We start from the raw sequence: 27,464 nt of genomic DNA on the forward strand, positions 1-27,464 counted from the left end.
GTGAAATTACAAAGAGTGGTAGAGATTTGGGACTCTATTCCACAAATTTTAATTGGCACTAGAATTGATTCTTAATTTTAAAACTGGGATTGAAAGAATGTTTTAACCAAAAGCTGTCAAGGAAAAAAGGACAAAGGCCGGCAAACGGAGTTGGGTCAAGGGTCACCCCTTGTCTCATTCAACAATGGAACAGGTTCAAAGGACTAAATGGTCTACTCCTGTTCCAATTGGAACAGGGAATCTCTCTTTGACCAAGCATTTAAGGATCAATTTAAAGGAGGACAAGAGGTGGAGGGATAAAGTTGTTAGGTGGGGAATCCCAGAGGTTTATTGGGAGGGATTTGGACTGCGAATATGAACATCTTAACATCGAGGCATTGGTGGACACGGAGACAATACAAGCATAGAATGGGAGTTGGTACGCAGTAGGCTTCTTAAAATTTGTGATTATCTACAGCTGGAAAAGCCAACAATATTTAGTTTTCTTTGTCAGGATTCCCAAGCCAGAGGGACAATGGTAGATGTTAAGGCCGTAAGTATCTCTCAACATTCCTACTGGAAAATGTAAACCTCCGCATGCAGCAACATACTCACACACATATGGCATGTCTGCAATTTCTAATTGTAGCAGAAATCATAGTCATTAGCATCTATTATGTACTTGATTTTGAGAACCCTTTTGTGTTTTGTCAAATATTTCAGTCTGATTATTTGTAGACATGAGAGGTTTTCTCCTTCAACGGATGACGGGGGGGGAAACTGTCAGCTAACTGATTCAAAGAATCCTTGCCTTGGATATTCATAAGTTGCTACTTAATGTAGTAATTTTGCCTTTTGAAAACAAAATGATTCTGGATGGATGGATTATAATCACAGCGTTACATTTCAATAACTAATGGAGGCAACATTATTTTGTTGCTTACTCATCCTGAAGTATCTGTAGACAACTGGCCGCCCAAACCTCACCTGAATGGCTTCACGCCAGCCTAAACAAATACTTTAACTGGCAATGGCATCGCAGCAGAGCTCCATTCCTTCTCATCGAACTAACACACATGCATCCCCCCCCCCCCCCCCCCCTCCCCAAGGGTTACTGAATGGAGATCAAGAGAATGAAGTACAATTATGTTCTCCTTTCCCTGGCACAGAGCTGCCAAGGACTCCACCTGAAAACTCTGGGATATTTGCCCATAACTTTATGGAATGGGCAGACAGGTTAACCATATGAAGCATATCAGATCCCGGGCTTTCTAAACTGAGTGCAAAAATCAGGACGTTACGCTAAACGTCTATAAAAGGTTAGTACAGCTCAGGTGGAATTTTATTTCTAATTCTGGGCATTGAAATGTGTACAAAAGTGATCTACTAAAACAAGTGGGGTCCAGCAAAATATTCAGTCAGATTAGTAACATTATTGCAACAGGACTTCTAGTTATTTTTTCACCAAATACTTTAGCAGAATCTCTAATCTCTCACTCTAGAAAAAGTCACATAACGACTGCCCATGTGTAAAAACAGCCCTGGGAATATAACTACATTTTTTTTAAGAGTCTGGTTTATAGTCTTCTGGTGTGAAAGTCTAATTGGAAACATTTCTCCTGAATTGAAAGGGAAGGTTTACATCTGATAGGCTCAATATTATTTGGGAAATAAACTCTATTTCTTTGAAATCTGCCTATTATAATTTCAGCATCTAACATTGGAGAAGACAGCTTCCTGCCTCCTAATCTTGTTCCATGATAAATCCTAAACGTTGTGTAGTAACATTATAACTGCTTTCTTTGGGTATTAAGTTTGTGTGCAGCATGTCCATTGGAACTTTACTGTGAACTTTGCTGAGAAATTCAACACTGATGTATTTCAATTCACCTGCCAGCTTTTCGAAAATTGTTTCATTTAAATCTGGCAAGTTTTAGTATAAATTGTTTCCTAATTATAAAATTGATTGCCTGTGCTATTTTACCACAATTAACCAATTCCATCATCTCACCCACTCCTCCTATGGCATCTCTTCCATACCCGCCCCTCCTTCCCTCCCTCCCCTCCGCAACCTCCTCTTGCCAATTCCAACCCTTCCATCAATCTCCTCGCATCTCTAACGGAAACATTCTCGCCAGCCAGGGTAACTTTCTTGTTGGGCTTCCCTTACCTTCTGCTGTTTTTGCTCTCCACCAGCACCCTCACCTGCCTCCACTGCCAACCTTTGCCAGCTACAGGTGCTCCGGTCTTCTGCATACCTTTACCTGCCTCTGCCTGCACTAGGCACCACCCACTAAAAAAACCCAACACATCCTTCGAACTAGTCTATAAAAGCAACGAGACTGAAAATAAAAGCCCAGGGATGAGGGAATGCTGTTGGATCAGCTGGAGTTATTCTCCTTCGAACAGAGGCTAAAAGAACATTTCAGAGGGCAGTTTGAAACCATGAAAGGTTTAGATCGATGGACTGTTTGCGATGGCACGGGCAGTTTTTGCTCTCCACCAGCACCCTCACCTGCCTCCACTGCCAACCTTTGCCAGCTACAGGTGCTCCGGTCTTCTGCATACCTTTACCTGCCTCTGCCTGCACTAGGCACCACCCACTAAATAAACCCAACACATCCTTCGAACTAGTCTATAAAAGCAACGAGACTGAAAATAAAAGCCCAGGGATGAGGGAATGCTGTTGGATCAGCTGGAGTTATTCTCCTTCGAACAGAGGCTAAAAGAACATTTCAGAGGGCAGTTTGAAACCATGAAAGGTTTAGATCGATGGACTGTTTGCGATGGCACGAGCAGTGGTTAGCACTGCTGCCTTACAGCACCAGGGACCCTGGTTCAATTCCCACCTTGGGTGACTGCCTTTGAGGAGTTTTCACGCTCTCCCAGTGTCTGGGTGGGTTTCCTCCCACCGTCCAAAGACATGCAGGTAAGATGTGGTTAGAGATAAGGTGGGGGGAGTGTGCTCTTTTGGAATATCAGTGCAGACTGGCTGAATAGCCTCCTTCTGTCAGGATTGTGTGGATTTAAGGGTGCTTGTGTTGCTCGGTGTGCTTTTACTTAATTGCTCTGTTTTAATAACCTTTGCTCTAGAGTCGCCAGGTATCTTTCTGATACGACCATGAGGTTCAAAGCCAAGTGCTGATCAATAACTCAATACACCAGTTAGTAAGTTTCAAATCAAAACACATTTATTACACACACAGTCAATCACTACTCATACATAAATCTCTACTTACTTGACTATCGCTATAACTAAAGGCCTATACCTAGCTTTCAAATGGCCCAACAGGTCAGAGGAACAATGGCCTTTGTCCGGTTCTGAATCTGCAGGCTTCAAGTTGGTATGGACTAGTAGCTAGGAGCGTCTATCTCGTAGAATGCGTTGACTGGAGACTTACTTGGTTGATGCAGCTGCTAGGCAGGTCTCTCCTCGCTGAGAGTCACGAGCCAAGAGTTCTTTGAGAGCTGCCAAAAGCTGTTAGGCAGGTCTCTCCTTGCTGAGAGCCAAGAGCCATGAGAGCGAACTGAACTTGGGGACTCTACTTTATAGTCCCCAGGAGTTTTGTGCCCTTTTGGGCGGACCCCGGACCTGGTCCCAATTAATTGGACCATGTCCCAATCGGTTCTATCGATTTCTCCAATACTGGAGCTGTTCCCTGATCGTTGGGCGGGCCCTAATTGTCCGTTGGCCTTCCTTTTATCCTGGCTCCCTCTGGCGCCGGGGAGTCTGGTTTGGTCCCGATTGCTTAAATGTTTCTGGGGATTGCTCATTAGTATGTAGATGGTTGCTGGTTTTGGTTCTGTCTGGGTTCTGCAAGTCTTAATGCACGCGAAACCTTGCACCTGCTTGTTTTCCTGTGCCTGGCCGATTTTCCCTGCATTCTTTGCGGGCCTCCATTTTGGAATCGGGAAGTGGCCACCCCAGGTGGCTACACTTGCCAAAGGAACCAGAAGCCACGTGAGGAAAAACCTTTCTACACAACAAAAAGTGGTTAGGATTCACAATACAGTCTGGTAGGATGGTGGTGGATAGAGATTCAGCAGCAACCTTCATTGAGAAATTGGATATCGATTTTATCTGAAAATAACGTGACCGGGAGAATGTGGGGGAATTGTAGGATGAAAGAACAGGGATATGGGGCTGGAAACCTGATGGGCTGTCGAAATGAACCAACTTCACGCTGTGCTTAAAAAGTAAATTCTTGCGATCTTTATATCCTACATATTGTCCAAGATGCACACAACTTGGGAGTCAGCAATTTACGCACGTTCAAATATCCTCATTTTTTGAAAATATAACAAGACATATTGGGCTGGCTTCTCCGTAACCCGACGCTGAAATAGTGTTCAGTGATCGGGCGGAGAATGGGTTTTCGCGCCAGCAATTGGGGCCGATGCAATTGACGCTGGTTCGCCTCCTCCAAACTGGCATCATCATGATATGCGCTGCTTGAATGGTGTTATTGGCCGGCTCTCCCGCGATGCTCCGCCCCTGATGGGCTGAGTTCCCGATGGCACGGGCAAGTGTGGACCCAACCGTGTGGGCACCTGGCGTGCCGGTGTGGTCTGTGTCCAGCGCCGCCACACACGGCCAGGATCCATGCCGCTGCCTGGGGTGGGGGCTTGTGCAAGGGCTGGGCGGACAGGTGCAGGGTGGCCAGTGGGGTCACGCACAGCCGGTGCCATGTTGTACAGCACAACCCATCACAGGATGGGTGAGTAAATTTGCGATGACACTAAAGTTGGTGGAGTTGTGCAGTGCGGAAGGATGTTGCAGGTTACAGAGGGACATAGACAAGCTGCAGAGCTGGGCTGAGAAGTGGCAAATGGAGTTTAATGCAGAAAAGTGTGAGGTGATTCATTTTGGAAGGAGTAACAGGAATACAGAGTACTGGGCCAATGGTAAGATTCTTGGTAGTGTGGATGAGCAGTGATATCTCGGCGTCCATGTACATAGATCTCTGAAAGTTGCCATCCAGGTTGATAGGGTTTTTAAGGAGTATGGTGTGTTAGCTTTTATTGGTAGAGGGATTGAGTTTCAGAGCTATGAGGTCATGTTGCAGCAGTACAAAACTCTGGTGCGGCCACATTTGGAGTATTGCGTGCAGTTCTGGTCGCCGCATTATAGGAAGGATGTGGAAGCTTTGGAAAGGGTGCAAAGGAGATTTACCAGGCTGTTGCCTGGTATGGAGGAAAGATCTTATGAGGAAAGGCTGAAGGACTTGAGGCTGTTTTCGTTAGAGAGAAGGTTAAGAGGTGACTTAATAGAGGCATACAAGATGATCAGAGGATTAGATAGGGTTGTCAGTGAGAGCCTTTTTCCTCGGATGGTGGTGGCTAGCACGAGGGGACATAGCTTTAAATTGAGGGGAGATATAGGAGATATCAGAGGTAGGTTTACTCAGGAGTAGTAAGGGCATGGAATGCCCTGCCTGCAACACTAGTGGACTCACCAACATTAAGGACATTTAAATGGTCATTGTACAAACATATGGATGATAATGGAATAGTGTAGATGGGCTTTAGATTGACTTCACAGGGCAGCGCAACATCAAGGGCCGAAGGGCCTGTACTGCGCTGTAATGTTCTATTCTATTCAACTGCGGCAGGTCATCAGCCGTGCGCATGTGTGGCCTGGCGCAGGTGCTACCTCCTCATCGGTACTGGAATTGGTGAGGGTTACACGCCAATTTTCGGTCGTAAAAGACCACACCGCTCTGCTGGCGTCAGCACTTAGCCACTGAATCAGAGAATCCAGCCCATTATTTTCTATAATAAAGTGACAGCCCTTTCCTGACTGCTTCCTGCCTCCGCCTAGACGGAGGGTCCACCCGCATTAGTTTTTGGTTGGACAGGGTCCAAGTGCTGAGCCTCCAACACTGGTCCATAACGCACCGCGCTCGGCTGCAGTGGTGGCCTGGATATTCTCCATACACCTGTTATTGTAGCGAAAAGTACGAACTTCGAGCAGGTCTGCCATGTTTGCTCCCACTGACATTCTGTAATCATAGCACCTATGAAATCTTGATCAGGGTACACACAATTTCAGGTCTGGCAGTGAGAATAATTGTGATGCTGCACAAGTCCGATTAACCTCCTCCCTCTTCATCCTTGGACCGTCAATAAACTGAAACTCGTACAATTCAGCAAATACTTTGAAACCAGCAAAGTAGTTTATTAAATCAGTAACATTCGGCAGCAGGACAGCCAGCCTGACCAAATGGATCCGACGGCGTACGTCAAATGGGGGGAGGTGGGAAGAGAGATCTTCCAAAAGATCCTTTTTACGTTGCTAAAAGGGGCAATTACTTTAAAACGTAAAACATCACGCTAATAACCATCGTTATGACTTCACTAATATTGTATTTATTCTCAGACTAATACTTTGATGGATGTCATTTTCATTTTTGTCGATGTACAGGGCGTCAAAAAGTTGCCCAGGGAGGGAAACAAGGTTAAGAAAATTTGCACACAATAAAAAAAGTTCAACAAAAACAGAGTACACAAATTGGCGAGGGGGGGGGGGGGGTGGCGATGTTCCTCTGATGCATTTTTTTAATAAAACGTTTCGATTAAAATTTACATTTTATTAATGTCCGTTTTATTTCGTTTTCATATTCCGTTCTCTAAACATCTCCCATCTCGTCTGTACAGCTCGTTCTCCAACTCCAGTCTATGGTTTTCAGTTTTTAACCTCTCCACCTCGCTCTCCATCTCCTGCGCCCGGCTCTCGCTGGCGGCGGGATCGGCGCCTCTGTCCGGCCGGCCCCGCAGGCGGTTGTTCTCGTCCTCCAGCCGCGACAGGCACTTCTCCAGCTCCAGGTACTCGCGGATCAGCTCCTGCTTGGTCATGTTCTGCAGGCTCTCGGCGTGGTAGCGCTCGTAGGTCTCGGAGAAGTCGCGCCGCAGGAACTCGCCGCCGCCGCCCATGCCGTCGCTCCCGCTGTCCTGCTGCTCCTCCTCGCTCAGCGGGTCCGCCTGGGGACAGACGCCCGGCCCCCCGCCGCCGCCTCCTGGCCCTCCTCCGGTGTTGAGGTCGGGCTCCTCCTGGTTGTGCTCCTCCATCAGGAACTGGGTGGTGTTGTAAGGAGCCACCGTGAAGCCCTTGGCGAACATCTCGGCGCGGGTCTTGGCCGCCCGCACGCTCTCCCGCTCGTCCAGCTTCTTCTTCTCCTCCCACGACAGCTTGAAGTAGGGCTTCCAGCGCCGCTTCTTCTTGGGCGGCCGCCGCCGGTGCCGCTTCCTGGGCTGCTGCCGGCGCCGCGCGGGGGGAGCCCGGCTCTCCGTCCCCGCCTGCCCGGGGGAGCAGCTCCGCTCCCGCTTCACGTCCGGCTCGCCGGCCGGACCCTCCGCCACCACCTGCTCCCCCATCCTCCTCACAGCATTGCCTCCTCAGCCAAGCTGACTTTCTGTCAGTGCCCCCTCCCCAGTGTCACGCCCACCTGTTTTCAGAACTTTCTCCTCAGTATTTACCTTCCCAACTCCCTCCCCCCTGACACCCCTCCCACCTGCGAGTGGCGTTCTGGAGCGGCGCGACACCCCCTTTTATAGGCTCCGGGGAGAAGGGGCGGGGTTGAACCGCCCTCAATCCGTTCGGCCGCATGCGCTAGCCCCGCCCACCCGTCCCTGCCTGGGACTGGTAGTTCTTTTAACCGCGTCCGCGCCGTCAGGAGGGACTGGCAAACCCCGCCCCCTCCACGTGCGCGCCACCGCTCGATCCCAGCGCGCGAGCACGCGCCGCATCTCTCTTCCCCCCTCCCTCCCTCCCTCCCTCCCTCACTCCGATTGGCCGGGTCTCTTTCTTTCCGAACCTTCCTCAGCCTGTTGCTAAGCGCACGCTCCTCTGCGCCATTGGCCTGCGCCGCTGTCAATCCCGTTGCGTCACCGCCACTCCCCGCCAATCGCCTGGCCCGCCGGCGGTCGGGGGGGGGCGAGCGCTGGCAAACTATTTTCGCTGACTGTGCCATTAATTGGGGGGGGGGGGGGGGGGGGGGGACGAGTCAGATAAATGATTGCTTTGGCTCGCGTAGCGTTTTGGGAGGGGCGGGGGACATTGCCTCGGGACAGAAAAATGTAAACTACCTCCCTTCTACATTTTCATCCTTTAATTGCAAAGGTTGAAAGCGAACGGATAGAAATCCAAACAAACGATTTACCCCGCAGAGAAAGTCAAGTCCCAAAAGTGAAAATGTAGTCCCTGGTTCTCAGGCGGCGCAGCGTGTGATCTGAACCGCTGAAATCCTGCCATTCGGAATTATTTCGGGGTTCACTTGCCCTCGCCCCACCATGGTTCAACTAAAAGTAATTTTCAAATGTAAATGGCGAGCAGAGAGCGCGGAAGTATACTCTTTGACAGCGGTGCCGCGAGGCGTGAAGCGGCCGGTTGGCAGCGAACACAAAGGGAAGGGGGCGGAGGGAAAGGAGCCCCACCCCCATCGCGGGCCGGGGGGGGGGGGGGGGCGGGGCAGGGCGGAGACAGAGCCAGGCTGCGCTCCCATCACACAACCTACAGGGGGCACCGGCACCCCCAAGGCCAGTGAACTGCAGAAGTCAGCATAAACAAAACTATTCAGGCCAATTTGCAACTAAATTGCTTCACGAGATGGCTTTTGGGGGTTTTTTCACGTCCATGCTCCACAGGGGTTGGACATTCTGACAAGGGTGGCTGCATAAGATCCAACGGGCATCAATGAATTCCGGTACAATTGCCATTTTAACGTCCAAATCACACATGTGTCCATGCCACTATTTTAAAATATCCTCTCCACAAATGTATTTTGCAATGTTTAAACACTGGTTCTGATAGGGACGTTTGAAAGAGCGTTGTGATGAATGGAATCACTGCCACCACATAAACTTAAGAGGTCAAGATGCTTCTTTCGTTTGTGCGTTCCAAGGCAACCGATTTCCACGTGTCAATGGGGTTGTTGCATTTATTTAGGGAGGCTTTCAGAGTGTTCTTGTAGCATTTTCTCTGCCCTCCTAGTGATCACTGGCCATCGCAGAGCTTGGAGTAGAGCACTTGTTTCAGGTTCTTGTATCAGGCATGCGGACAATGTGGCCTGCCCACCGTAGCTGGTCGAAAATGACGAGTACTCGATACTGGGGGTTGGTGTGGGAGAGGACGTTCATGTTGGTATGGCTATCCTGCCAGTGGATTTGCAGGATTATGTGGAGGCAACGTTGGTGATACCTCCCCAGGACTTTGAGGAGTCTGCTGTGCATTGTCCATGTTTCTGATGCATGCAAGAGGGTGGGGACCATGGGTAGTCTATAGACCATGAGCTTGATGTTGGATTTGAGGTCTCGATTTTCGCACACTGTTCGTGAGGCATTCGAAGACTGCACTGGAGCATTGGAGTCAATGCTGAATTGCATCGTCGATGTCTGCTCGTGCCAGGAAGAGGCTCCCGAGGTATTGAATTGATCCACATTGTTCAAGGGCTCATCATGGATCTTGATGGGGGGGGGGGGGCAGTTTTGTGTGGTAGGAACGGGCTGGTATAGGCTTTGGTCAGACCCCATGTGGAATATTGTGAGCAGTTTTGGGCCCTGTATCTAAGGAAGGATGTGCTGGCCTTGGAGGGGATCCAGAGGATTTTCACAAAAATGACCCTGGGAATGAAGATTTGTGATGTGATGAGTGGTTGAGAACTCTGGTTCTGTACTCAGTGGAGTTTAGAAGGATGAGGTGGTGGGGACCTCATTGAAACTTACAGAATTCTGAGAGGCCTAAATAGAGTGGATGTGGAGAGGATGTTTCCACTGGTAGGGGAGTCTAGAATCCAAGGGCACAGCCTCAGACTGAAGGGGCAATGCTTTAAAACAGAGATGAGGAGGAATGTCTTCAGCCACAGGGCTACCACCATGCTACCCTGCTGCCCTAAAGTAAAGAGTAATAAGGGGATCAGGGGTTATGGGGAGAAGGTAAGAGAATGGGGATGAGAAACATATCAGCCATGATCAAATAGCGGAGCAGACCCGATGGGCCGAATGGCCTAATTCTGCTGATATATGTGATGGTCTTATGATTTTGAGTTGCAGTTTCTTTTTATAATTTAAAATGATGAGTACTTATATTATGGATGGAAACTTTTTTTTTGCGTTCAATCTGGCTCTGGGCCACTGTCCGTGTGGAGTTTGCACATTCTTCCCGTTTTTTGCGTGTGTTTCGCCCCCACAACCCAAAGATGTTGGCATGCACCAGCATGGTAGCATGGTGGTTAGCATAAATGCTTCACAGCTCCAGGGTCCCAGGTGGATTGGCTATGCTAAATTGCCCATAGTGTCCTAAAAAGTAAGGTTAAGGGGGGGGGGGGGTTGTTGGGTTACGGGTATAGGGTGGATACGTGGGTTTGAGTAGGGTGATCATTGCTCGGCACAACATCGAGGGCTGAAGGGCCTGTTCTGTGCTGTACTGTTCTATGTTCTATGTGCAGAGTAGGTGGATTGGCAACACAAAATTGCCCCTTAATTGGAAAAATGACTTGGGTCCTCTAAATTTATAAAAATAAAAAGTGTTGAAGCACAACTTAAATTCTCTACTGATGTTATTGCAGTTCATGACATTTTCAGTAACACCTTGCATTTATATAGCGTTCTTCACGACTTCTAGACACCCCAAAATGTTTTACAGTTGACAAAGTATTATTGAAGTGTGGTCACTGTTGCAATGCAGGAAACATTGTTTTGTAATGTGGTTGGGGTCTAGATGGGGGTTTTGTGGATTTCCTGTTCTCCCCAAGTGCGCTGCTTGAGTCTATAGTTTCTCAAAACCATTACTCTTGATTTACAGCAAGTATTTACATATTTGTACCGCTACACGGGGTTGGAGGTTCATCTCATTCCAGATCTCGTCAATTTCTCAGCGATGTGATCTGACAACATTACTACATCAACACATTGTATGCTTCTGACTGATATTGACTCTTTACTCTGCATCTTCCCCCAAAGTCTTTATTCCTATCATATTTACATCCTCCTAATCTCCCCTCGAGACTCAGCCTTCACGGGGTTAGCCTCGGAATTGCTGTAACCAATCTCCCTGATCTCCTTTTGAGGTTGTGGATATTCTGTACTCTCTTCTGTTGGTGTGAATGATCTTTTGAGTGGCTGTAGTGCTTGTAAAAAGTCTTTTTCTTCATCTGGATCTGAGTAGTAGGGGCAAATTTCCGTTGGCTTTCTCTCCAAGAATATTAAGAGTTGCGGTTTCTCCTTCCGATACCCTGGACCTTCTCAATCTTGTACGCTCTTGGTTGTGGAGTTTTTCTTCCAATGATTGTGCCTTCCTTCTGTTGGTTTCAGATCCACAATGGATGTATACGCTTCAACCCCCTCGATGAAGTGTAAAACCTCTTGTTTGGTTCCTTCTGATGGTATCCGTGACAGTGTGTATCCCGTTAATAATTCCCTTGCACATGCTCTGTGATGGAGTCATATCTCATCAATCTTAGTCTGAACTGCTCCATTTGGGGTGGAATCTTCGCAATTTCTTTCATGTTCAGAAGTGTGATTATGGTCTTTTTCAATTTTGAAACACAATCCTACAATGTTTGAAAATGTTTTGCACCCCCATGTTGTTGCCAATATTCTTTTTCTAACATGGATTTTTGTTGTTCTGTTTCTGTTCGTGACCTAGAGGCACAGTAGACTAGCCCATGCTTGCCATCTCTCAGCAACTGAAATAAAACTACTCCTAGAACTATAGATGAAGCATCTGCTGCTACTGGAGTAGGGCATTCTGGGTTGCAATGTGCCAAGATTTCAGAAAAGATTAAAAGTTGTTTAATCCTTTCAAAAGCATTTTGCTGGTCCACATTCCAGCACCATTATTGTTCCTTTCTCAACAGCTGTCGCAAGGGCATGTTGACCTCTGCCAAATTTGATAGGAACTTACCTACTTGGTTGACCATCCCAACAAATCTTTGAAGCTCAGTTACGTTCTTGGGTTATGGACATTCTCTGGTTACTTTCATTTTTTGTAGATCAGCTGTGATTCCAGCGGTGTGTACCATGTGACCCAGAAACGTGATCACAGGTTTGGCAAACCCACATTTTTCATTCAATGTTAGGCCTGCATCCTGTAAGACTCAGGGCCGCTCTGATTCTGTGATTATGCTCTTCCCTCATGGAGCCATCAGTATGTTGTCCAAATGCATATTCCTTCTTCTAGAGTGTGAAACATTGTTCTCTGGAAAATATATGCTAAAATGCAATCTATTGAAACAATAATGGCTGAATAAAAAGTGATCAAAAATTTGGATTCTTTGTCCAGTGGCAAATACCAAGATCCACTGTTTGCATCTATAGAATCCGTAGAATTTCTACAATGCAGAAGGAGGCCATTCATCCCATTGAGTCTGCACCGATCCTCCAAAAGAGCATGCTTCCTCGGCCACCTCCATCCTATTCCCGTAATTCTGTGCATTGATCATGGCCAATCCACCTAATCTATGCATCTTTGGACTGTGGGCGGAAACCGGAGCACCCGGAGGAAATCCACGCAGACACAGGGAGAACGTGCAAACTCCAAACACTAATTTAGTAAATAGAGTACCCGTGGTTAATTTGGCAAGGCTCGCATCCATCTAGGCCATTGAGTAGATCTCATGGGTGGGATTCTCCGCCCCACCGCAGCCGTTTTCTGGTGCGGCGCGCCCCCGCCAGATCCTCCGTCCCGGCAGCTGGCCAATGGGGTCCCCCATTGTGGGCACCCCCACGCCGTCGAGAAATCTGCGGGCGTGAGTGCGCTCCCAGCGAAGCTGGGGACCCCGCCGACGGAGAATCCAGCTGCATTTCCTGTGTTAACTCAACACAGATTCTTCCCGAGCCTTTTTGGCTTTGGGACTAACCATTGCTGAATGCCATTTTGTTGCATTGTGATCTTTGAGATAATTCCTTGCTGCTGCATCTTTTCAATTTCACCCTTGACTTTGTCCAAGAGTGGGTGAGGGGGCTGAATGCAAGGTTTTGGGCATGGCGGCAGGCAGGGATTGAACAATTTGGTGGCCTGTTTGCAGGGGCCAGTTTTGCAAAATTGGAGGACCTGGAGGAAGAGTATGAGCTGCCCAGGGGGAATAGCTTCAGATACCTGCAGGTTCAGGATTTTGTGAAGAGAAAGGTGCTGTCTTTTCCTGGGTTACTGCCCTTGGGCTTGTAAGACAAGGTGCTGTCGAAGGACGAGGTAAGGGAGGGGAAGGTGTCTGAGGTCTACAAGGAGCTCATGGATTGGGAGGGAGCCCTGGTGGGGCATATAAAGCGGAAGTGGGAGGAGGAGCTGGGTGGGGAGGTGTAGTCCAGGACGTGGTCCGAGGCCGTGCAGAGAGTAAATGCACCCTCGTCGTGTGCGAGGTTAAGCCTTATTCAGTTTAAAGTATTCCACAGGGCACCCATGACGGCTGTGCGGATGAATAGATTTTTTAAGGGGGTAGAGGGTAAGGGTGGGCAGTGTGCAGGGAGGCCCTCGAAACACATCCACATGTTCTGGGCATGATCGAAGCTAAAGACGTTCTGGCAGGGGTTTGCGGACTTAATGTCTGAAGTGTTGGGGTAAAGATGGCCTCGAGTCCAGACGTGGTGATGTTCGGGGTGGATTAAAGAGGATTGAGGAGTCTGCAAAAGGGAGTGGAAGTGGGGGGGGGGGGGGGGGGGGGGAGTAAGGGGGCTAAAATGGGGAAGGCAGGATGGGAGAAGGGGGCGAGAATGGGGAGTGGGGGGGGGAGGTTATTTAAAATGTTGAATAATTTTGCTTCTGCTTTGGTTTGTCTATATGAAGTGCCTGAGTAAAATGTTTTTGAAAAGTTGTCCCACCAGGACCTTGTAAGCTAATAGACAAGGGTTGAAACATAATGGGCTGGATTCACTGATTTGGATGCCGGCGTGGGAACTGTGGCGTTTTACGACGCAAACAGCAGCGCCGAACTCTCACGCATCCTGTGACCGGTGAGGGGCTAGCAGCCGCGCTGGGTAAAACTCTCAACTCCCACGACATAAAAAATGACCTCCCCCCGCAAGCCAGCGCAACATGGTTGTGCGCGCGCACACACAAAGTCAGTGTGGCACCCAGGTGGCTATGCCAGGCTGGAACTGCCAGGTGGCACCAGCAGTGCCAGGACACCCAAAGGGCATGCAGCTGGGGGCCTCGGATCTCCTTGGAGATCCCCACGAGTGCTCTTCCATTTGGTCCCTGAGGTGGAGGGATTGAATCCTAATGCCTCAGATACCTTGCACATTAGAGTAAGGTTTACTGCCGCGCTCCAATATGCAGATTTTACAAAAACATTGTGGGCGGGATTCCCCTTGCAACATTGCGAGCCAGGTGGATCCCGGGAGCGGGGTCTCCCGGCTTTCACTGGCCACGCTGCATCGTAGCAAGCTGCTTTTCCAGCGCAGCATGGCCAGAAGATCGCGCCCTGAGAAATCTTTCCGGAGAATCACACCCTAAGTGTGATGGGAATCGCGCCAGACATCTGGCGGGAACTCATTGGTTTTGCTGCCCCAAATGTAGTCATTGTTTGGGAGAATTATATCCCACAATGGTCATTGTGTAATTGAGGTCCAGACAGAGATTTTGGGAATTGTCTATTCTCTCAAGGTAAGCTGTTCGAGTCGGTAGTTTCTCAAAACCATTAGAGCAAGCATTTCACATTTGAACCTCCCATAATAACAATAATTGCTCATTGTATGAAGTTGGAGCATCACCTCTTTACAGAACTCTCTTTTCAGTGTGATCTATCATCATTATCACATTAGCAACATGTATGCTTCTGATGTTAACCCTTTACACTACACACATGGCAGCTAATATGCAGACAGCAAATGCTCCATAAACAGCAATGACAATGACCAGCCATTTTTGTGATGTTGAATGAGGAATAAATATTGGCCAGGACACTGACGATAACTCCTCTGCACATCTTCTAAATAGTGCCATGTTTTCTTTTTGCAGCCATGCGAGCAGGAAGGTGGGTGCCTCGGTTTCAGGTCTCACCTGAAAGACGGCATTGTTGTGTTTGGTCTTCTATGCCTTACGAAGGAATCCACCAAACACCTCGACTTGTCCAAACCAGAATATTTATTGAGTCTCGTGTGGTAAGATAGTAATGTGTTACAGAGCACGTTATCATGGAGTCTGCTTTTTACTTCTCTGGAATCTGCACCTAGCACCGACCATTCACTTGTATATCTTATTGCCCTCTCAAGCTTCTTCTCTGGATGGCCAGTGCATCTCCCCTTCTATGGGAGTCACTGGTCACATGACCTTGTTCTTGAGATCGCATGGTGTGTCTGCACCGCCACCTGCTGGTTGGAGGTCACACACCATCGATCTGTGAGATAGCCCATAAGTGTATCACCACAGGTCTCTCTGACAGTACAGTGCTCCCTCAGTACCCCACTGGAGTGTCAACCCTACGTTTTGTGCTCCAGCCCCAAAGTGGAACTTGAACCTAGAACCACCCACCTCTGAGCCACAGCTGACAGTTAAGAAAGGTAACGGAATGCTTGGAAGAGATGGGGGTAACTTTTGTGGCTGCTTGTCAGAAACACAGCAGGGAGTGAGATAATTGGCTGAGGGGGGAATGTTGACCAGGACACCAGGAGAAGTTCTCCTCTTTTGACAGTCCCCACTGAATCTTCAGCACCTGTTTGAATTGCTACAATAGGAAGAAAAAGCAACAGGAAGACACTATCTTGCTACTGCATCGAAGCATTAATCTAAATTGAGGTTAAACCCTGACATAGGAATTAAACCCACAATATGCTAACTCTGAGTAAATTGTCAACTGTGTAAATATATATGTGCAGTACGGTAGCACAGTGGTTAGCATTGTCACTTCACAGTGCCAGGGTCCCAAGTTCGATTCCCGGCTTGGGTCATTATCTGTGTGGAGTCTGCACTTTCTCTTTGTGTCTGCGTGGGTTTCCTCCGGGTTCTCCGGTTTCCTCCCACAACTCCCGAAAGACGTGCTGTTAGGTGATATGGACATTCTGAATTCTCCCTCTGTGTACTTGAACAGGTGCCGGAATGTGGCGACTAGGGGCTTTTCACAGCAACTTCATTGAGGTGTTAATATAAGGCTACTTGTGACAATAAAGATTATTATTACACGACTAAATAAGCTTGTTAATTGTGCAGAGGGTTTACTTTTGCTGAATGGTGCATCACCTACTTTAATATAGCTTTTTCCGTTTCTTTCCTTTTTATATTTGGCATCAATAAGGATACGGTGTCATTATGACATGAAGTATCAAAACAGTGCCATGTGCCTATGAGCCAATTCTCATATATAGAATAATTGATGAGCAAGACAAAGAACAAATTCATTTGTCTGTTAGATCCAGTTTTTATTTGGATTAAAAAAAAAAGAATGGGCAGCCTTTCTCAACATCAGCCATTCCTCAGCATTTGCCAAATGCAAAGTGTAAAAAACCCACCCCTACTGAATCAAGGGGCCAATGTTCTGGCCTCTCTTATGACGGTAAATTTGATGCCAAATTATGTGCTGTGGATGCATTCTCCTCGCCAACATGTCCAAGACTTCCTAAACTCACTTCACACAGGAACCCCCACGGCTAGCAGATTGGGGCTCGTTTTACCCCATCAACTGGTCTGGATTCAAACTGAAGATTAGGATGTTCACCCAATATGCTATTCAATTGTGAGCGCTATGTTTTCTCAACACGGGTCAAATATAGTTCTGCCTCTTCAAATATGAACCAAGAAATCAGACATTTGTAAAAAAAAAAAGACCAGTTAATTGTTTAATAGAAGGATTATAATTTTTAGAATTCTATTTTGTTATTTACACATTTTAAAATAAATTAATTTGATTGCTTTTAAAAACAACTTATCTTGCAAGTGCTATATTACTTTTGGACATACTAAAGATATACACATTTAGATAATTTGTCTGAAAGAAGGTACTTTCGTTCATAGTATTGAATATCTTTGTATTAGCATTTACAAAATACCAATTCTATAAAACGGCCATTACTCATACACAGTTTAGTATCTATGTTAATGCAATAGATACAAACTCAGAATTCCTAATGTTTCATTTCTGCACAGATTTGCTTCTTAATCTGTTTGGTTTCATTGCCATAACGTATTCACTTCAGCACAGATTTGTAAGTAGATTTTGTTCATTAGATTTTGTTCATTTTGAATCTTTGCAATATTGTTCATCTGTGGCACAACAGTTATTTGTGTCACATGTTGACTGTGTTCACTCATGGATAATAATATATACAAATTGTGGCAGTCTTTAGCTGTGCGATGATGTCATTCCACGGCAGAAACATACCAATCAAATTCTGAAATAAAAAGACACAGATTAATCCTTTGCATTGAAATATTTAAAGAAAGAGAAACCTGCCTTTATATAGCGCTTTTCACCACCACCGGCTATCCCAAAGCCAACAAAATACTTTTTGAACTTTATCCACAGGGTAGGAAATGTGGCAGCCAATTTGCACACAGCAAGCTCCCACAACAGCGATGTGACAATGACCAGGCAATCTGTCCTTTTTGGGGATACATCATTTGCCCTTCTTCAAATAGTGCCATGGTTATTTTATAACCAGCTAAGGGGGTAAACGGGCTCTCGGCTGACGTCACATCTCTAGTCGGGCCATCTACATATCGAATGAGGAATTCTTCCTGAATGCTCGAAAAATTTCTCTCCATCCAAACCCCTAGTGCTATGGCTGTCCCAGTTAATGTTGAGAAAGTTTAAAGTCTCCTACTATTACCAACCTATTTTTCCAGCAGCTATCTGTAATCTCCTTACATATTTGCTTCTCGATTTCCCGCTGACTATTTGGGGGCCTATAGTAGTCATTTGGTCTATCGGAAATATAGCATCTATACCCCAGACCATTGAGCTGCCAGTCCTGCCTCGCCTTTAGCCATATTTCAGTAATAGCTATGATATCCCAATCCCATGTACCTATCCATGTCCTGAGTTCATCTGTCTTTAAGTAAGTTCATGTTACTCCTCAAAATAATGTGGGCTCAAAAGTATTTGTAATTGACATTCGCAAAGCACGAAGACTGCAGCATTCTTGACAATAATTGCACAGTAATAGTATACTTACTGCAATGCTTTGCAAATGCACTGGAGAGTTTGCACATGACTGTTCTGGGGTTCGATGAGTTCACACCTGATAAAACTTCACTGAATTCTGAGACACCTCTTTCCTTTTATTCCTTTTACTAATTACATGTCTTCTGGTGGTATTAGCCACTAATATGCAAATGCATATTAAAGACACCATTGGTTACAACTGTTGCTTATTTGCATTGCAGCTATGACATTGAACCTTCAAAGTATGGGGAGATAGGTGGAGGCACTTGTACTCTTAATTTCAATGATACTCATCACTGTATTCTTAGTACTCTTTCAAACTCACTAATAAATGCTTTAAACCCTATTATTTTAAGGAATACCAAACTTATAAGTAAGAAACCTATCCCCTGGCAATTAGACTGACTGAGTTGAACAACTAGAGGGCAAGTTTCATTGAAGTATTACACTCTGTGTAGCCAGAGTCCAGGTTGTTCAAAGGTCAAGAGGAGCTTTCAGACATTTGCTGAAGAAAAATTGTTGGACCCTACTTTTGGTACTTTATCTCTTCATGTGATGTTCAGTGCATCAACGTATTACATCTTTTGACGTTAACTATTCTTTTTTTTTAATTTAGAGGACCCAATTCATTTTTTTCCAATTAAGGGGAATTTAGCGTGGCCAATAGACCTACCCTGCACATCTTTTTGGGTAGTGGGGGGAAAACCCACGCAAACACGGGGAGACGGTGCAAACTCCACACGGACAGTGACCCAGAGCTGGGATCAAACCTGGGACCTTGGTGCCGTGAGACTGCAGTGCTAACCACTGTGCCACCGTGCTGCCTTTTACGTTAACTATTACTGAATATTGTCCCAATTGTTGTGCTACCATTACCCTTCAATGAATTTCTAAAAACTCCACAAATGCAATCAATCTTAATTTATATGTTTTAATACAATGCTGGATTGCTGATTCGAAATGCCTCCAGCTGCTGATGCAAGACACTTTCAGAGGGGAGTATTCGTTTCCACTTTCCCTGGCCAAAGCCATGAAATTCTAAATCCTGGACATACAATATTGGCACCTCTCTTGGTAATGAAACAGTTGCTGAAATGCAGTCAAGGTTTCCATGTTAGATGCAAACCCATTACATTTTGTATAAGCTGGGGTAGAATTGCTTTGGCGGCAGTGGTTTATGAGAAAAGGATACTTTGCTGCAAAACCATTTCAGATTTATAGGTAGCAGTCTAGCATTCTGAACCACTTATTACTAGACAACATTCTTGATGCAAGTCTAGCATTAAACTACAAAGATAAAATGTGACACAATTTTACAACGTTTCGTGTTCAGCACAGTAACTGCATCCAAGTTTCACCTGGAGACAGACGCTCATTGCTGAAGTTTAATCATATCTGACGATAATTTGTGTTTGTTCAAAATGTTTTGTTGCTATGGTAAAGTGCCACGTTTATCATGATTATACACTAAAGTAGATAATGATGTAATGATATGATCATGCTATTCATAGTGTCTGGAATTACAATTTTAATCATACTTTTAATAAAATGCTAAAGTTCAAAAAACACATTTAGATTGTTTGCAGCATAGTCAATACTGCTGCATTGTGGCCCAACACAATCGTAGAAATCTTGATCTTTCTATATACCCGATTCTAGCAAACATTACCAAATTAAATACATATTCATTTACCTAAAATACGTTGTAATTTTAAGCCAAGAAATTCATACATGAAAAGGAGCAGCAGGTTTCCAAACATTTGCTAGTTATGTTAGGAAAACATTATTGCTAAACATTAGAAATAAGGTATAGTTTTAAATGTGTTTAATTTAATGTTTCTGTGCCTGGAAGGGTAAAACTTATAGTTAGATCTATGTTGGACAAAGGTGTTTGTATGTGTGGGGGTTGGTTAGGTTTCAACTGTGATTCTATATTGCTTTGAGAGAGCTACGGAAGTAGCAGTCATTGCTTAGCAACTGGAAGCCCTTGTAAGGATGCGGCTGGAGACAGACTTGTGGGAAGGCTGCCTCTCAGCTCTCATGGTCATTCACGCAGCTGGAAGGGCTAGGAAAGAAATATTCTTCTCCGCGGAATGGAAGAGGCCCGAATTGGAGATCAAGCAGGTATGGCTGGAAATGGTTGAGGGGGTGACCAGTAGGGGTGTAGTCCCTCACTCGTCGATAGGATGCTGAAAGACATTTAATGTCCTCACCATATCAGGAAAGGTGCGTGCCACATTCAAATGCCAACCTCCTCACTTTGACTTTCCCAGCCTTCTCCCAGCAACAATGCTCAGAAAACACATCCAGTTGTTTCACTTACTTTCCTCTCTTGCCTTCACAGGAGGTGGCAGCAGACACCCGTGAGAGGTCCTACAACTGATGGACAGGAAAGATATCACAGAAGCCACAGCGCCGAGAAAGCCACTGGATGCCGAAGATGTGATTCAGGTGCCTGGACAGATTTGGTGTGCACCAGTAAGGGTAATCAGAATGGTGGTGGTCTGCTGTGCCTTGCACAACATTGCTCTGTGGGGAGGAGGAAGGTGAAGACTGCTCTACATCATCAGAGGAGGAGCAGGTGTCTCATGCGATAAGGGCTCCTGCGGCCAGTCACTGAGAGGGGCCCATGATGGAAATGCACTTGTGCACAGGAGATTGTGAGATTCCGCATATGCCACCGGAAGAGCTCTGGAAGGAACTGAATGTAAAGAAATGTAGGGTTGTGGAGATTAGGACCATCACTGGCAATGTATGTTTAGCTGGTCCACTTGAAAGGAGGTCTTGTTGCAGGAGGCTCCTGATGTTAACAAATACCTGGTGAAAACTTTCTACCGCATGAAGCACTGGTGCTCAGCCATCTCCAAAAATCTGATCCTCTGTTTATAGCGTTGGGGGTATCTTTTCCCGAGGGTTGGAACTCCGTCCTTTGAAACAGCGAGATGTTACAGTTCTGCCATGGCGGGTCTCCCACTGGCGAATGTGGCGGGCAATTTAAATTGTCGTTTACTTCGGCGGGTCTATAATATCCCGTCAGGCGGGAGCGTTCGTAAAATACTGGCCTTGCGGTTAATTGTGTTTTAGGTATTGAAACCCTTATTCTTCATCACAGGTCCAAGGTAGAGCTACAAAAGCTGCTTCCATGTTGCTATGAAGGCTGGCAACTGGGAAGTGCAGATCCAAGTCAAAAAAATCCAAGGTAACAGGAATGATCTCCAGAGTCTTGGAAGTCATCCCCAAAGCAAGGAATGCACACACCCAGACAAATCCCGTGAGCTGAAGAGGCAACAGCCAAAATTGAGCATTTAAAAGCTTTCCACCCTGCCTTTCTTAGAATCCTGTCAATTCCTGCTTTGCTCTCAGTTTGTTGGTCCTGGGATGTTTTAGACAGTCCATGTGCTCACAGCTGAATTCAGAATCCACGGTTCAATTCAGTCAATTGTATATTTTGATATTTAAATTACTGGTCCACCTATTCCATGGGGGCTTCCTGTGCACTCAGAGTCATGCCCCAAATGCTAGCATTTTTTGATCTATTAACCTTCACAGGCACTGACAGCTGCTCCACCCCTTCCCCTTTATAGAATAACATGCCCTCCACTTACATCCAATGTTTGCTGTGAACCGTGAGCGCACAGCTGTGCAGCAGTCCAGTTCACAAACAGGCTGCACACAAGAAGCGACCCCTTTAACAGGTGTACATGTGTGGCCTCTTAAAGGGACCATGCAGTGCATCTAACGGACTGTGCACAGTGATGGAAAATGAGAGGAAATATTGCTCGCACCCTCAAATTTTAGTGATTACTAAAATTGATATTCATTTAATTAAGACGCTATTACAAATCTTAAACTATTGTTAAATGGCTATTCATTGTCAGCCTTCATTAGAATGCACATGCAGGCAATGCAGCTTGTCAGGAAAGAAGTGCTAATTGACTTTTGTATTCAATGGACATATATAAATAGTGCCTGCATTTATATATGTGCTTTATTACATCAAAATCTGTCACGGTCTGCTTTAAAGCCCGGTACTCATGTTACTCAATGATTTAAAAGGTGATTAATCATATAAAACACAACAATGCTTTTGGTCAGTCATAATTTTCAGACATATCACTGTGACAGCAAGAATAATTCCTGGTGATTTTATAAATCTCAAAATATAATTAAAAATAGATAACTAAAAAAAATTAGACCATTTTATATGCAACATAAACCCAGATAACTTCTGATAATTCGGTCATTTTTGTACTAAAACATTTGAAGTACCTAATCATTTGAGTTGAGAAATGTGGGAATTTAGTGCCAACTTAAATTATTAGATGAATATGAAGTAAATACTTTGAATGGAGGAGAAAACTGAACTACAAAATGAATGAGCATACAAAACCTGGCCTAATACTACACTGGACAATTATTTCACTTACAGGACCCCCAGGCAAGCTATTACAGTATTTTGAATAGCGACAATTGAACATTTGTTATTTTAAAAGTACCTCAGGATGTTCTTAAAAGAGACAAGCTACCCAAGGCCGACAATATACACTAAAGTCATAGAAATTAGATATTGAAATTAGTGAGATTCTCACTGACATTTTTCGAAGTTTGTTAGATTCAGGAGGTTCCACTACTGCTGGGAAGAGAATCAAAAATCGTTTCAGAAAAGTGCACACCAACAAGATGTTGCATCCATTGCAGGGAAAATCTCTGAAGTGAATCCCTAGGGATGTAGAAGGTGGTTGAAAAGCAAAGGTCTGTCAACATAGGTTCAGGAAACTTGGAGCCAACCTGCTGGAGATTATTTGGCCTAAAAGCAAAGGTCAGTCAGCACAGGCTCAGGAAATGTGGAACCAACCTGCTAGAGATTATTTCTGAAGAAACAATTTACGTGATGAACATGCACTTGATTTTGACTTGGGGGCGCAATTCTCCGCCCCCCCCCCCACGCAGGGTTGAAGAATCGGGGGGGTGCCGGGCGATTCCCGCCCCGGCACCCGCACGCGATTCTCCCTCCCCCCCCTCCAAATGGCGTGCCGCGTTTTACGACAGGTCGCTCGGAGAATCGCCGCTCGCTGTTTGTAGTGGGCGAATGGCGATTCTCCAGCCCAGATGGGCCGAGCGGCCTGCCCAATACGATGGGTTCACGCTGGCGCCAACCACACCTGGTCGCTGCCGGCGTGAACAGCGCGTCAACGCTGGGGGGGGCGGCCTGTGGGGGGCAGAGGGGGGATCCAGCACCAGGGGGGCGCTCAAAAGGGGTCTGGCCCGCGATCGGTGCCCACCGATCGGCGGGCCGGCCTCTCTGAAGGAGGCACTCCTTTCCTCCGCCGCCCCGCAAGATTACTCCGCCATCTTCTTGCGGGGCGGCCTCGGGGAGGACGACAACTGCGCATGCGCCAACGTGCTGCCACTCCTAGCCCCCTGGGGGTGGGAGAATAGGGGGCGAGGAGTGGCCCCCGACGCGGAGTGAAACACTGTGGTTTTCACTCCGGCGTCGGCACGTAGTCTCCCACTGGGAGAATCTCGCCCGGGATTTTCAAAGATCTTTCGATAAAGGTTTGCATTTGCAAATAGATGCTAAGATAACGCCTAGTTAAGAGTTCAACTGTTACACCAGATAAAATATTTATCTTAAAACCAGTTTACTATGTGAAATGGGTTAGTCTTGAGATTCATATCATGGAATTTACAGTGCAGAAGGAGGCCATTCAGCCCATCGAGTCTGCACCGGCTCTTGGAAAGAGCACCCTACCCAAGGTCAACACCTCCACCTTATCCCCATAACCCAGTAACCCCAGCCAACACTAAGGGCAATTTTGGACACTAAGGGCAATTTATCATGGCCAATCCACCTAACCTGCACATCTTTGGACTGTGGGAGGAAACCGGAGCACCCGGAGGAAACCCACGTACACACGGGGAGGATGTGCAGACTCCACACAGACAGTGACCCAAGCCGGAATCGACCATGGGACCCTGGAGCTGTGAAGCAATTGTGCTATCCACATGGCTACTGTGCTGCCCTAGTGGCATTGTTCCCAGTAAGATGGATGAAAAGTCATTTTATAAGCAGAAGCACAAAGCCTTAAATCACACAATACAATATTGTGTTGTTAAAAATACAGATGTCCATCCCCTCACCTTATCTTCAAGGACACAGATTTGATTGTGGTGATGTCTTTAGGTTAATTACAGGATATGGGGAAATCCTGAGTCCTATAGTTGATTGGAAGGTATGTTCTGTTGCTATAAATGTTTATTTTTGGTAGGATGAAAATAGTTGGCTTCATTTTCTGCCCCCAAAAATGTTAAATGTGGCAGAGAAAATTTAAGTGCAACAAATAGTGATGGACATGTGCGAAAACAGTTTTATATACACAGATATCTTGTGGTGTTGTTCAGAGCGAATAAGACACCATGCTGCTACAAGTGAGTGTGCTGTCATGACAAAGTAGAATGTCAGATCTCTCCTCAAAAATAAATTTGTAACAAAGTGATACTGAAGAGGTGACATTTTTTATTGCTTCCTGGAAAATGCTATGTCCAGTATTTTCCATATACTGTATTTTCCATATACAAGTTCAATTTGCATCTTTTCTTTACTTTACCAAATATCTCTGCAACAGTATTTAGCATTTCCAAAAAGCTCTGCCTGTGTGTTTATCCAGACCTTAATTCAGAAACTCACTTCAAACATCCATGATTTGTTTAAAAATTGGAGACCATAAATAGAAACAAAGAAAATTAAATTGCCGAATGCATCTCGAATACATTGCACAATATAAAAATGTAGAGGTAGTGATGTGAGCAAGGTTGTGTGCAGGTGATGGGTAGGAGAGAGTAGAGACAATTAAGTAATAGGAAGGACGATTGGGAAATGTGATGGGAGCAAGAGGGTGGGCAGAATCAAGAGTAAGGACGTTATTGGTTATGGAAAAGGGGCCAGTGAGCTTTCCAAAGTGTATTTCCCCCCCCATCTCCGCCAGTAGAAAATGTGACCTAGAGCCAATGGTAGCTGCCTCCCGGTTGCATCATAGCACCCACCATCTCCTATCTCAAACAAACCTAAAAGAGGGGGCAAGGCAGTAAGTAGAACAAAGCTGAAAGTGAACAGAAATGCAGCTGAGAAAAGATAATGTGCGAGCAACAAAAGATGACAGCTAACAGAGAGATCGTATGTGCTGATATAATGAATGATGCAATGGGAGATCATCAAGTCACCAAAACGTAGCAGTGGTAAGCCCAGTGTGCATTTCTTGTCTTACGACACCTCCCTGTGCAGCACTCAACTTACTGTGTCACACTATCTGTTTTACTATGTGCAAGTCTGGTCACCTAATAATTGGAATAATATTATTGTTCTGCCGTGCTGGCGATACGGTAGCACAGGGATTAACACCACTACCTCACAGTGCCAGGGACCCGGGTTCAATTCCGGCCTTGGATGACTATCTGTGTGGAGTTCACACGTTCTCCCCATGTCTGCGTGGATTTCCTCTGGGTGCTCTGCACAGTCCAAAGATGTGCAAGTTGCGTGGATTGGCCATGCTACATTGCCCCTTTGTGCCCAAAGATGTGCAGGTTAGACGGGATTGCGGTAATAAGGCGGGGGAGTGGGCCTAGGTAGGATGCCCTTTCAGAGGGTCAGTGCAGACACAATATCCAAAGGGCTTCCTTCTGTTCTGTAGGAATTTTATGGTTCTGTGGATTAGAGAGCAGAAGGATAAGAAACAAAGATAATTCTTAATATGAGGATTTTAGGTTAGGAGGAAAGATGAGGAAAGTAAAGCATGTTTCCTTTGGAAAATTGTGATTAAGTTGTAATTTTCCTCATTACAAAATTGACAAAACCAATCCAGGCAAATTGTTTACAATGGTGATGCACCTGAATATTAATTCTAACTTAGGAGTAAGGAGAGAATACAAGTTTACAATACAATGCTAAAGCCGAAGAGTGCCATAGAATAAATGATTGGAATGATCACTGAAACAGACAGTACAAATGGATTCAAAAGGTTTGGAAAGAAATGAGATTAAGGATATGTGTAAGTGGGTTGACGTGTGAAACAAAGGGCTGAGCTTCTCTGACCAAAAGGCTTTATTTTTTTCTTGAAACTAAAATTCTTGCCATGTGTAACAGGCACCAGTACATGCATGATTCACCACGCCCCCAATCCGCATCAGTCAAACTGGAAGTAGGCACATTCGTAGCGGTTTGGGGTGAGAGTTTATCACATCTACTAATTTAACCCGCAACCCTCTCCCCACTTCTTTATGTATATGTCTGGGAGAGGGGGGTGCGGTGTTGAAATCTTGCTCAATGTCTCTAAAAATACAGTGAACCTCACCAGGGGTTTTGTTTTCCTATTTTGGATCCTCTCACAGGCCCTAGTGTACTGTCTTGATGAGTGATAAAATTCACAATGAGTGAAGACGATTATAACTTTAGGTCAAAACTAATGGGTCGTTGACCACAAGACAACGAGATATCTTTATAGCTAGTATTAAAAAAAAAATCAATAGTGATTTCACTCGTATTTAATAGTGGGGCTATCAATACAGCTAAAAGCATCAACCAGATTAAGCATTGTATGTGTGCACATCAGTCTGGAGATGGCACAGCATTGAAGCAGTTGTGCAAAAATATTATTAATAATAAATAAACACAATGGGACTCATCCTCATAACATCCAGCAGGGTAAAATTTCTGCATGAGCCCTGCGATAGCAAGCAGTGGACACAAGACTGGGTTCAAGGACAGACTACATACACCAGTTATGGAGGATTTTTGCTTTCTGGTCAGTGAAGCCGAGACTGACAAATAAATTCTCCAGTAGTTCTGCTGCTTGTGCTAAATTATTAACCATTAACCACACAATTTTATTCATTGGTTATCAGTGATTTAGCAGTGGTAGGTACACAATCAAAACAGTAAAACATCACAAGGCAATACTATTGAATCGGTTAATATATTATCCATCCAGCCACAAGAAAGCATATTAGATAGAATTTACATATCTTGTCCTCCAGAAATGTCCAAATGAACTACCACATACAGCGAGGTGTTTTGAAGTACAGTCACAGTTATATGGACATCTTAGTTTAAGAGACATGAGCACATAATCTAGACTGACACCCTACTGCAAGACTGAGGGAGTGCTGCATCGTCAGAGGAAGTACTTTTGGATGAACTGTTAAATAAAGACTTCCTCTGCCTAATCAAGTGGCTGCAAAGCATCCCAGGGCACTAAGTGCAAGGGAGTACTCGCCAATATCCCGGCCAATTTTTATTCCTCAAACAATATCACTAACAAAAACTCTGGTCATCGGCACATTGCTGTTTGTCGGAGCTTACAGTGCAGATGCTGATTGCCATGTTTCCTGCGTTATAACAGT

The 27,464-nt window shown here is 45.6% G+C and overlaps 2 protein-coding genes across 2 annotated transcripts in view; both read right to left on the reverse strand.

The window, feature by feature from the left end:
- Positions 1–6,124: 6,124 nt before the first annotated feature.
- On the reverse strand, positions 6,125–7,489 carry LOC119954431 (protein HEXIM1-like). The gene has a single exon (XM_038779640.1). The coding sequence runs from the start codon at positions 7,351–7,353 to the stop codon at positions 6,595–6,597; it is 759 nt and encodes a 252-aa protein (XP_038635568.1). The 5' UTR covers positions 7,354–7,489; the 3' UTR covers positions 6,125–6,594.
- A 9,240-nt stretch (positions 7,490–16,729) lies between these two features.
- The window catches only part of LOC119954509 (acyl-CoA-binding domain-containing protein 5-like), a 126,113-nt gene continuing 115,378 nt past the window's right edge, over positions 16,730–27,464 (reverse strand). Inside the window, 1 exon segment of the mRNA XM_038779800.1 lies at positions 16,730–17,295. The gene's annotated coding sequence lies outside the window, so the exon portion shown is untranslated.

This window comes from Scyliorhinus canicula, chromosome 19, assembly GCF_902713615.1.
Source record: "Scyliorhinus canicula chromosome 19, sScyCan1.1, whole genome shotgun sequence".
Classification (NCBI taxonomy): domain Eukaryota; kingdom Metazoa; phylum Chordata; class Chondrichthyes; order Carcharhiniformes; family Scyliorhinidae; genus Scyliorhinus; species Scyliorhinus canicula.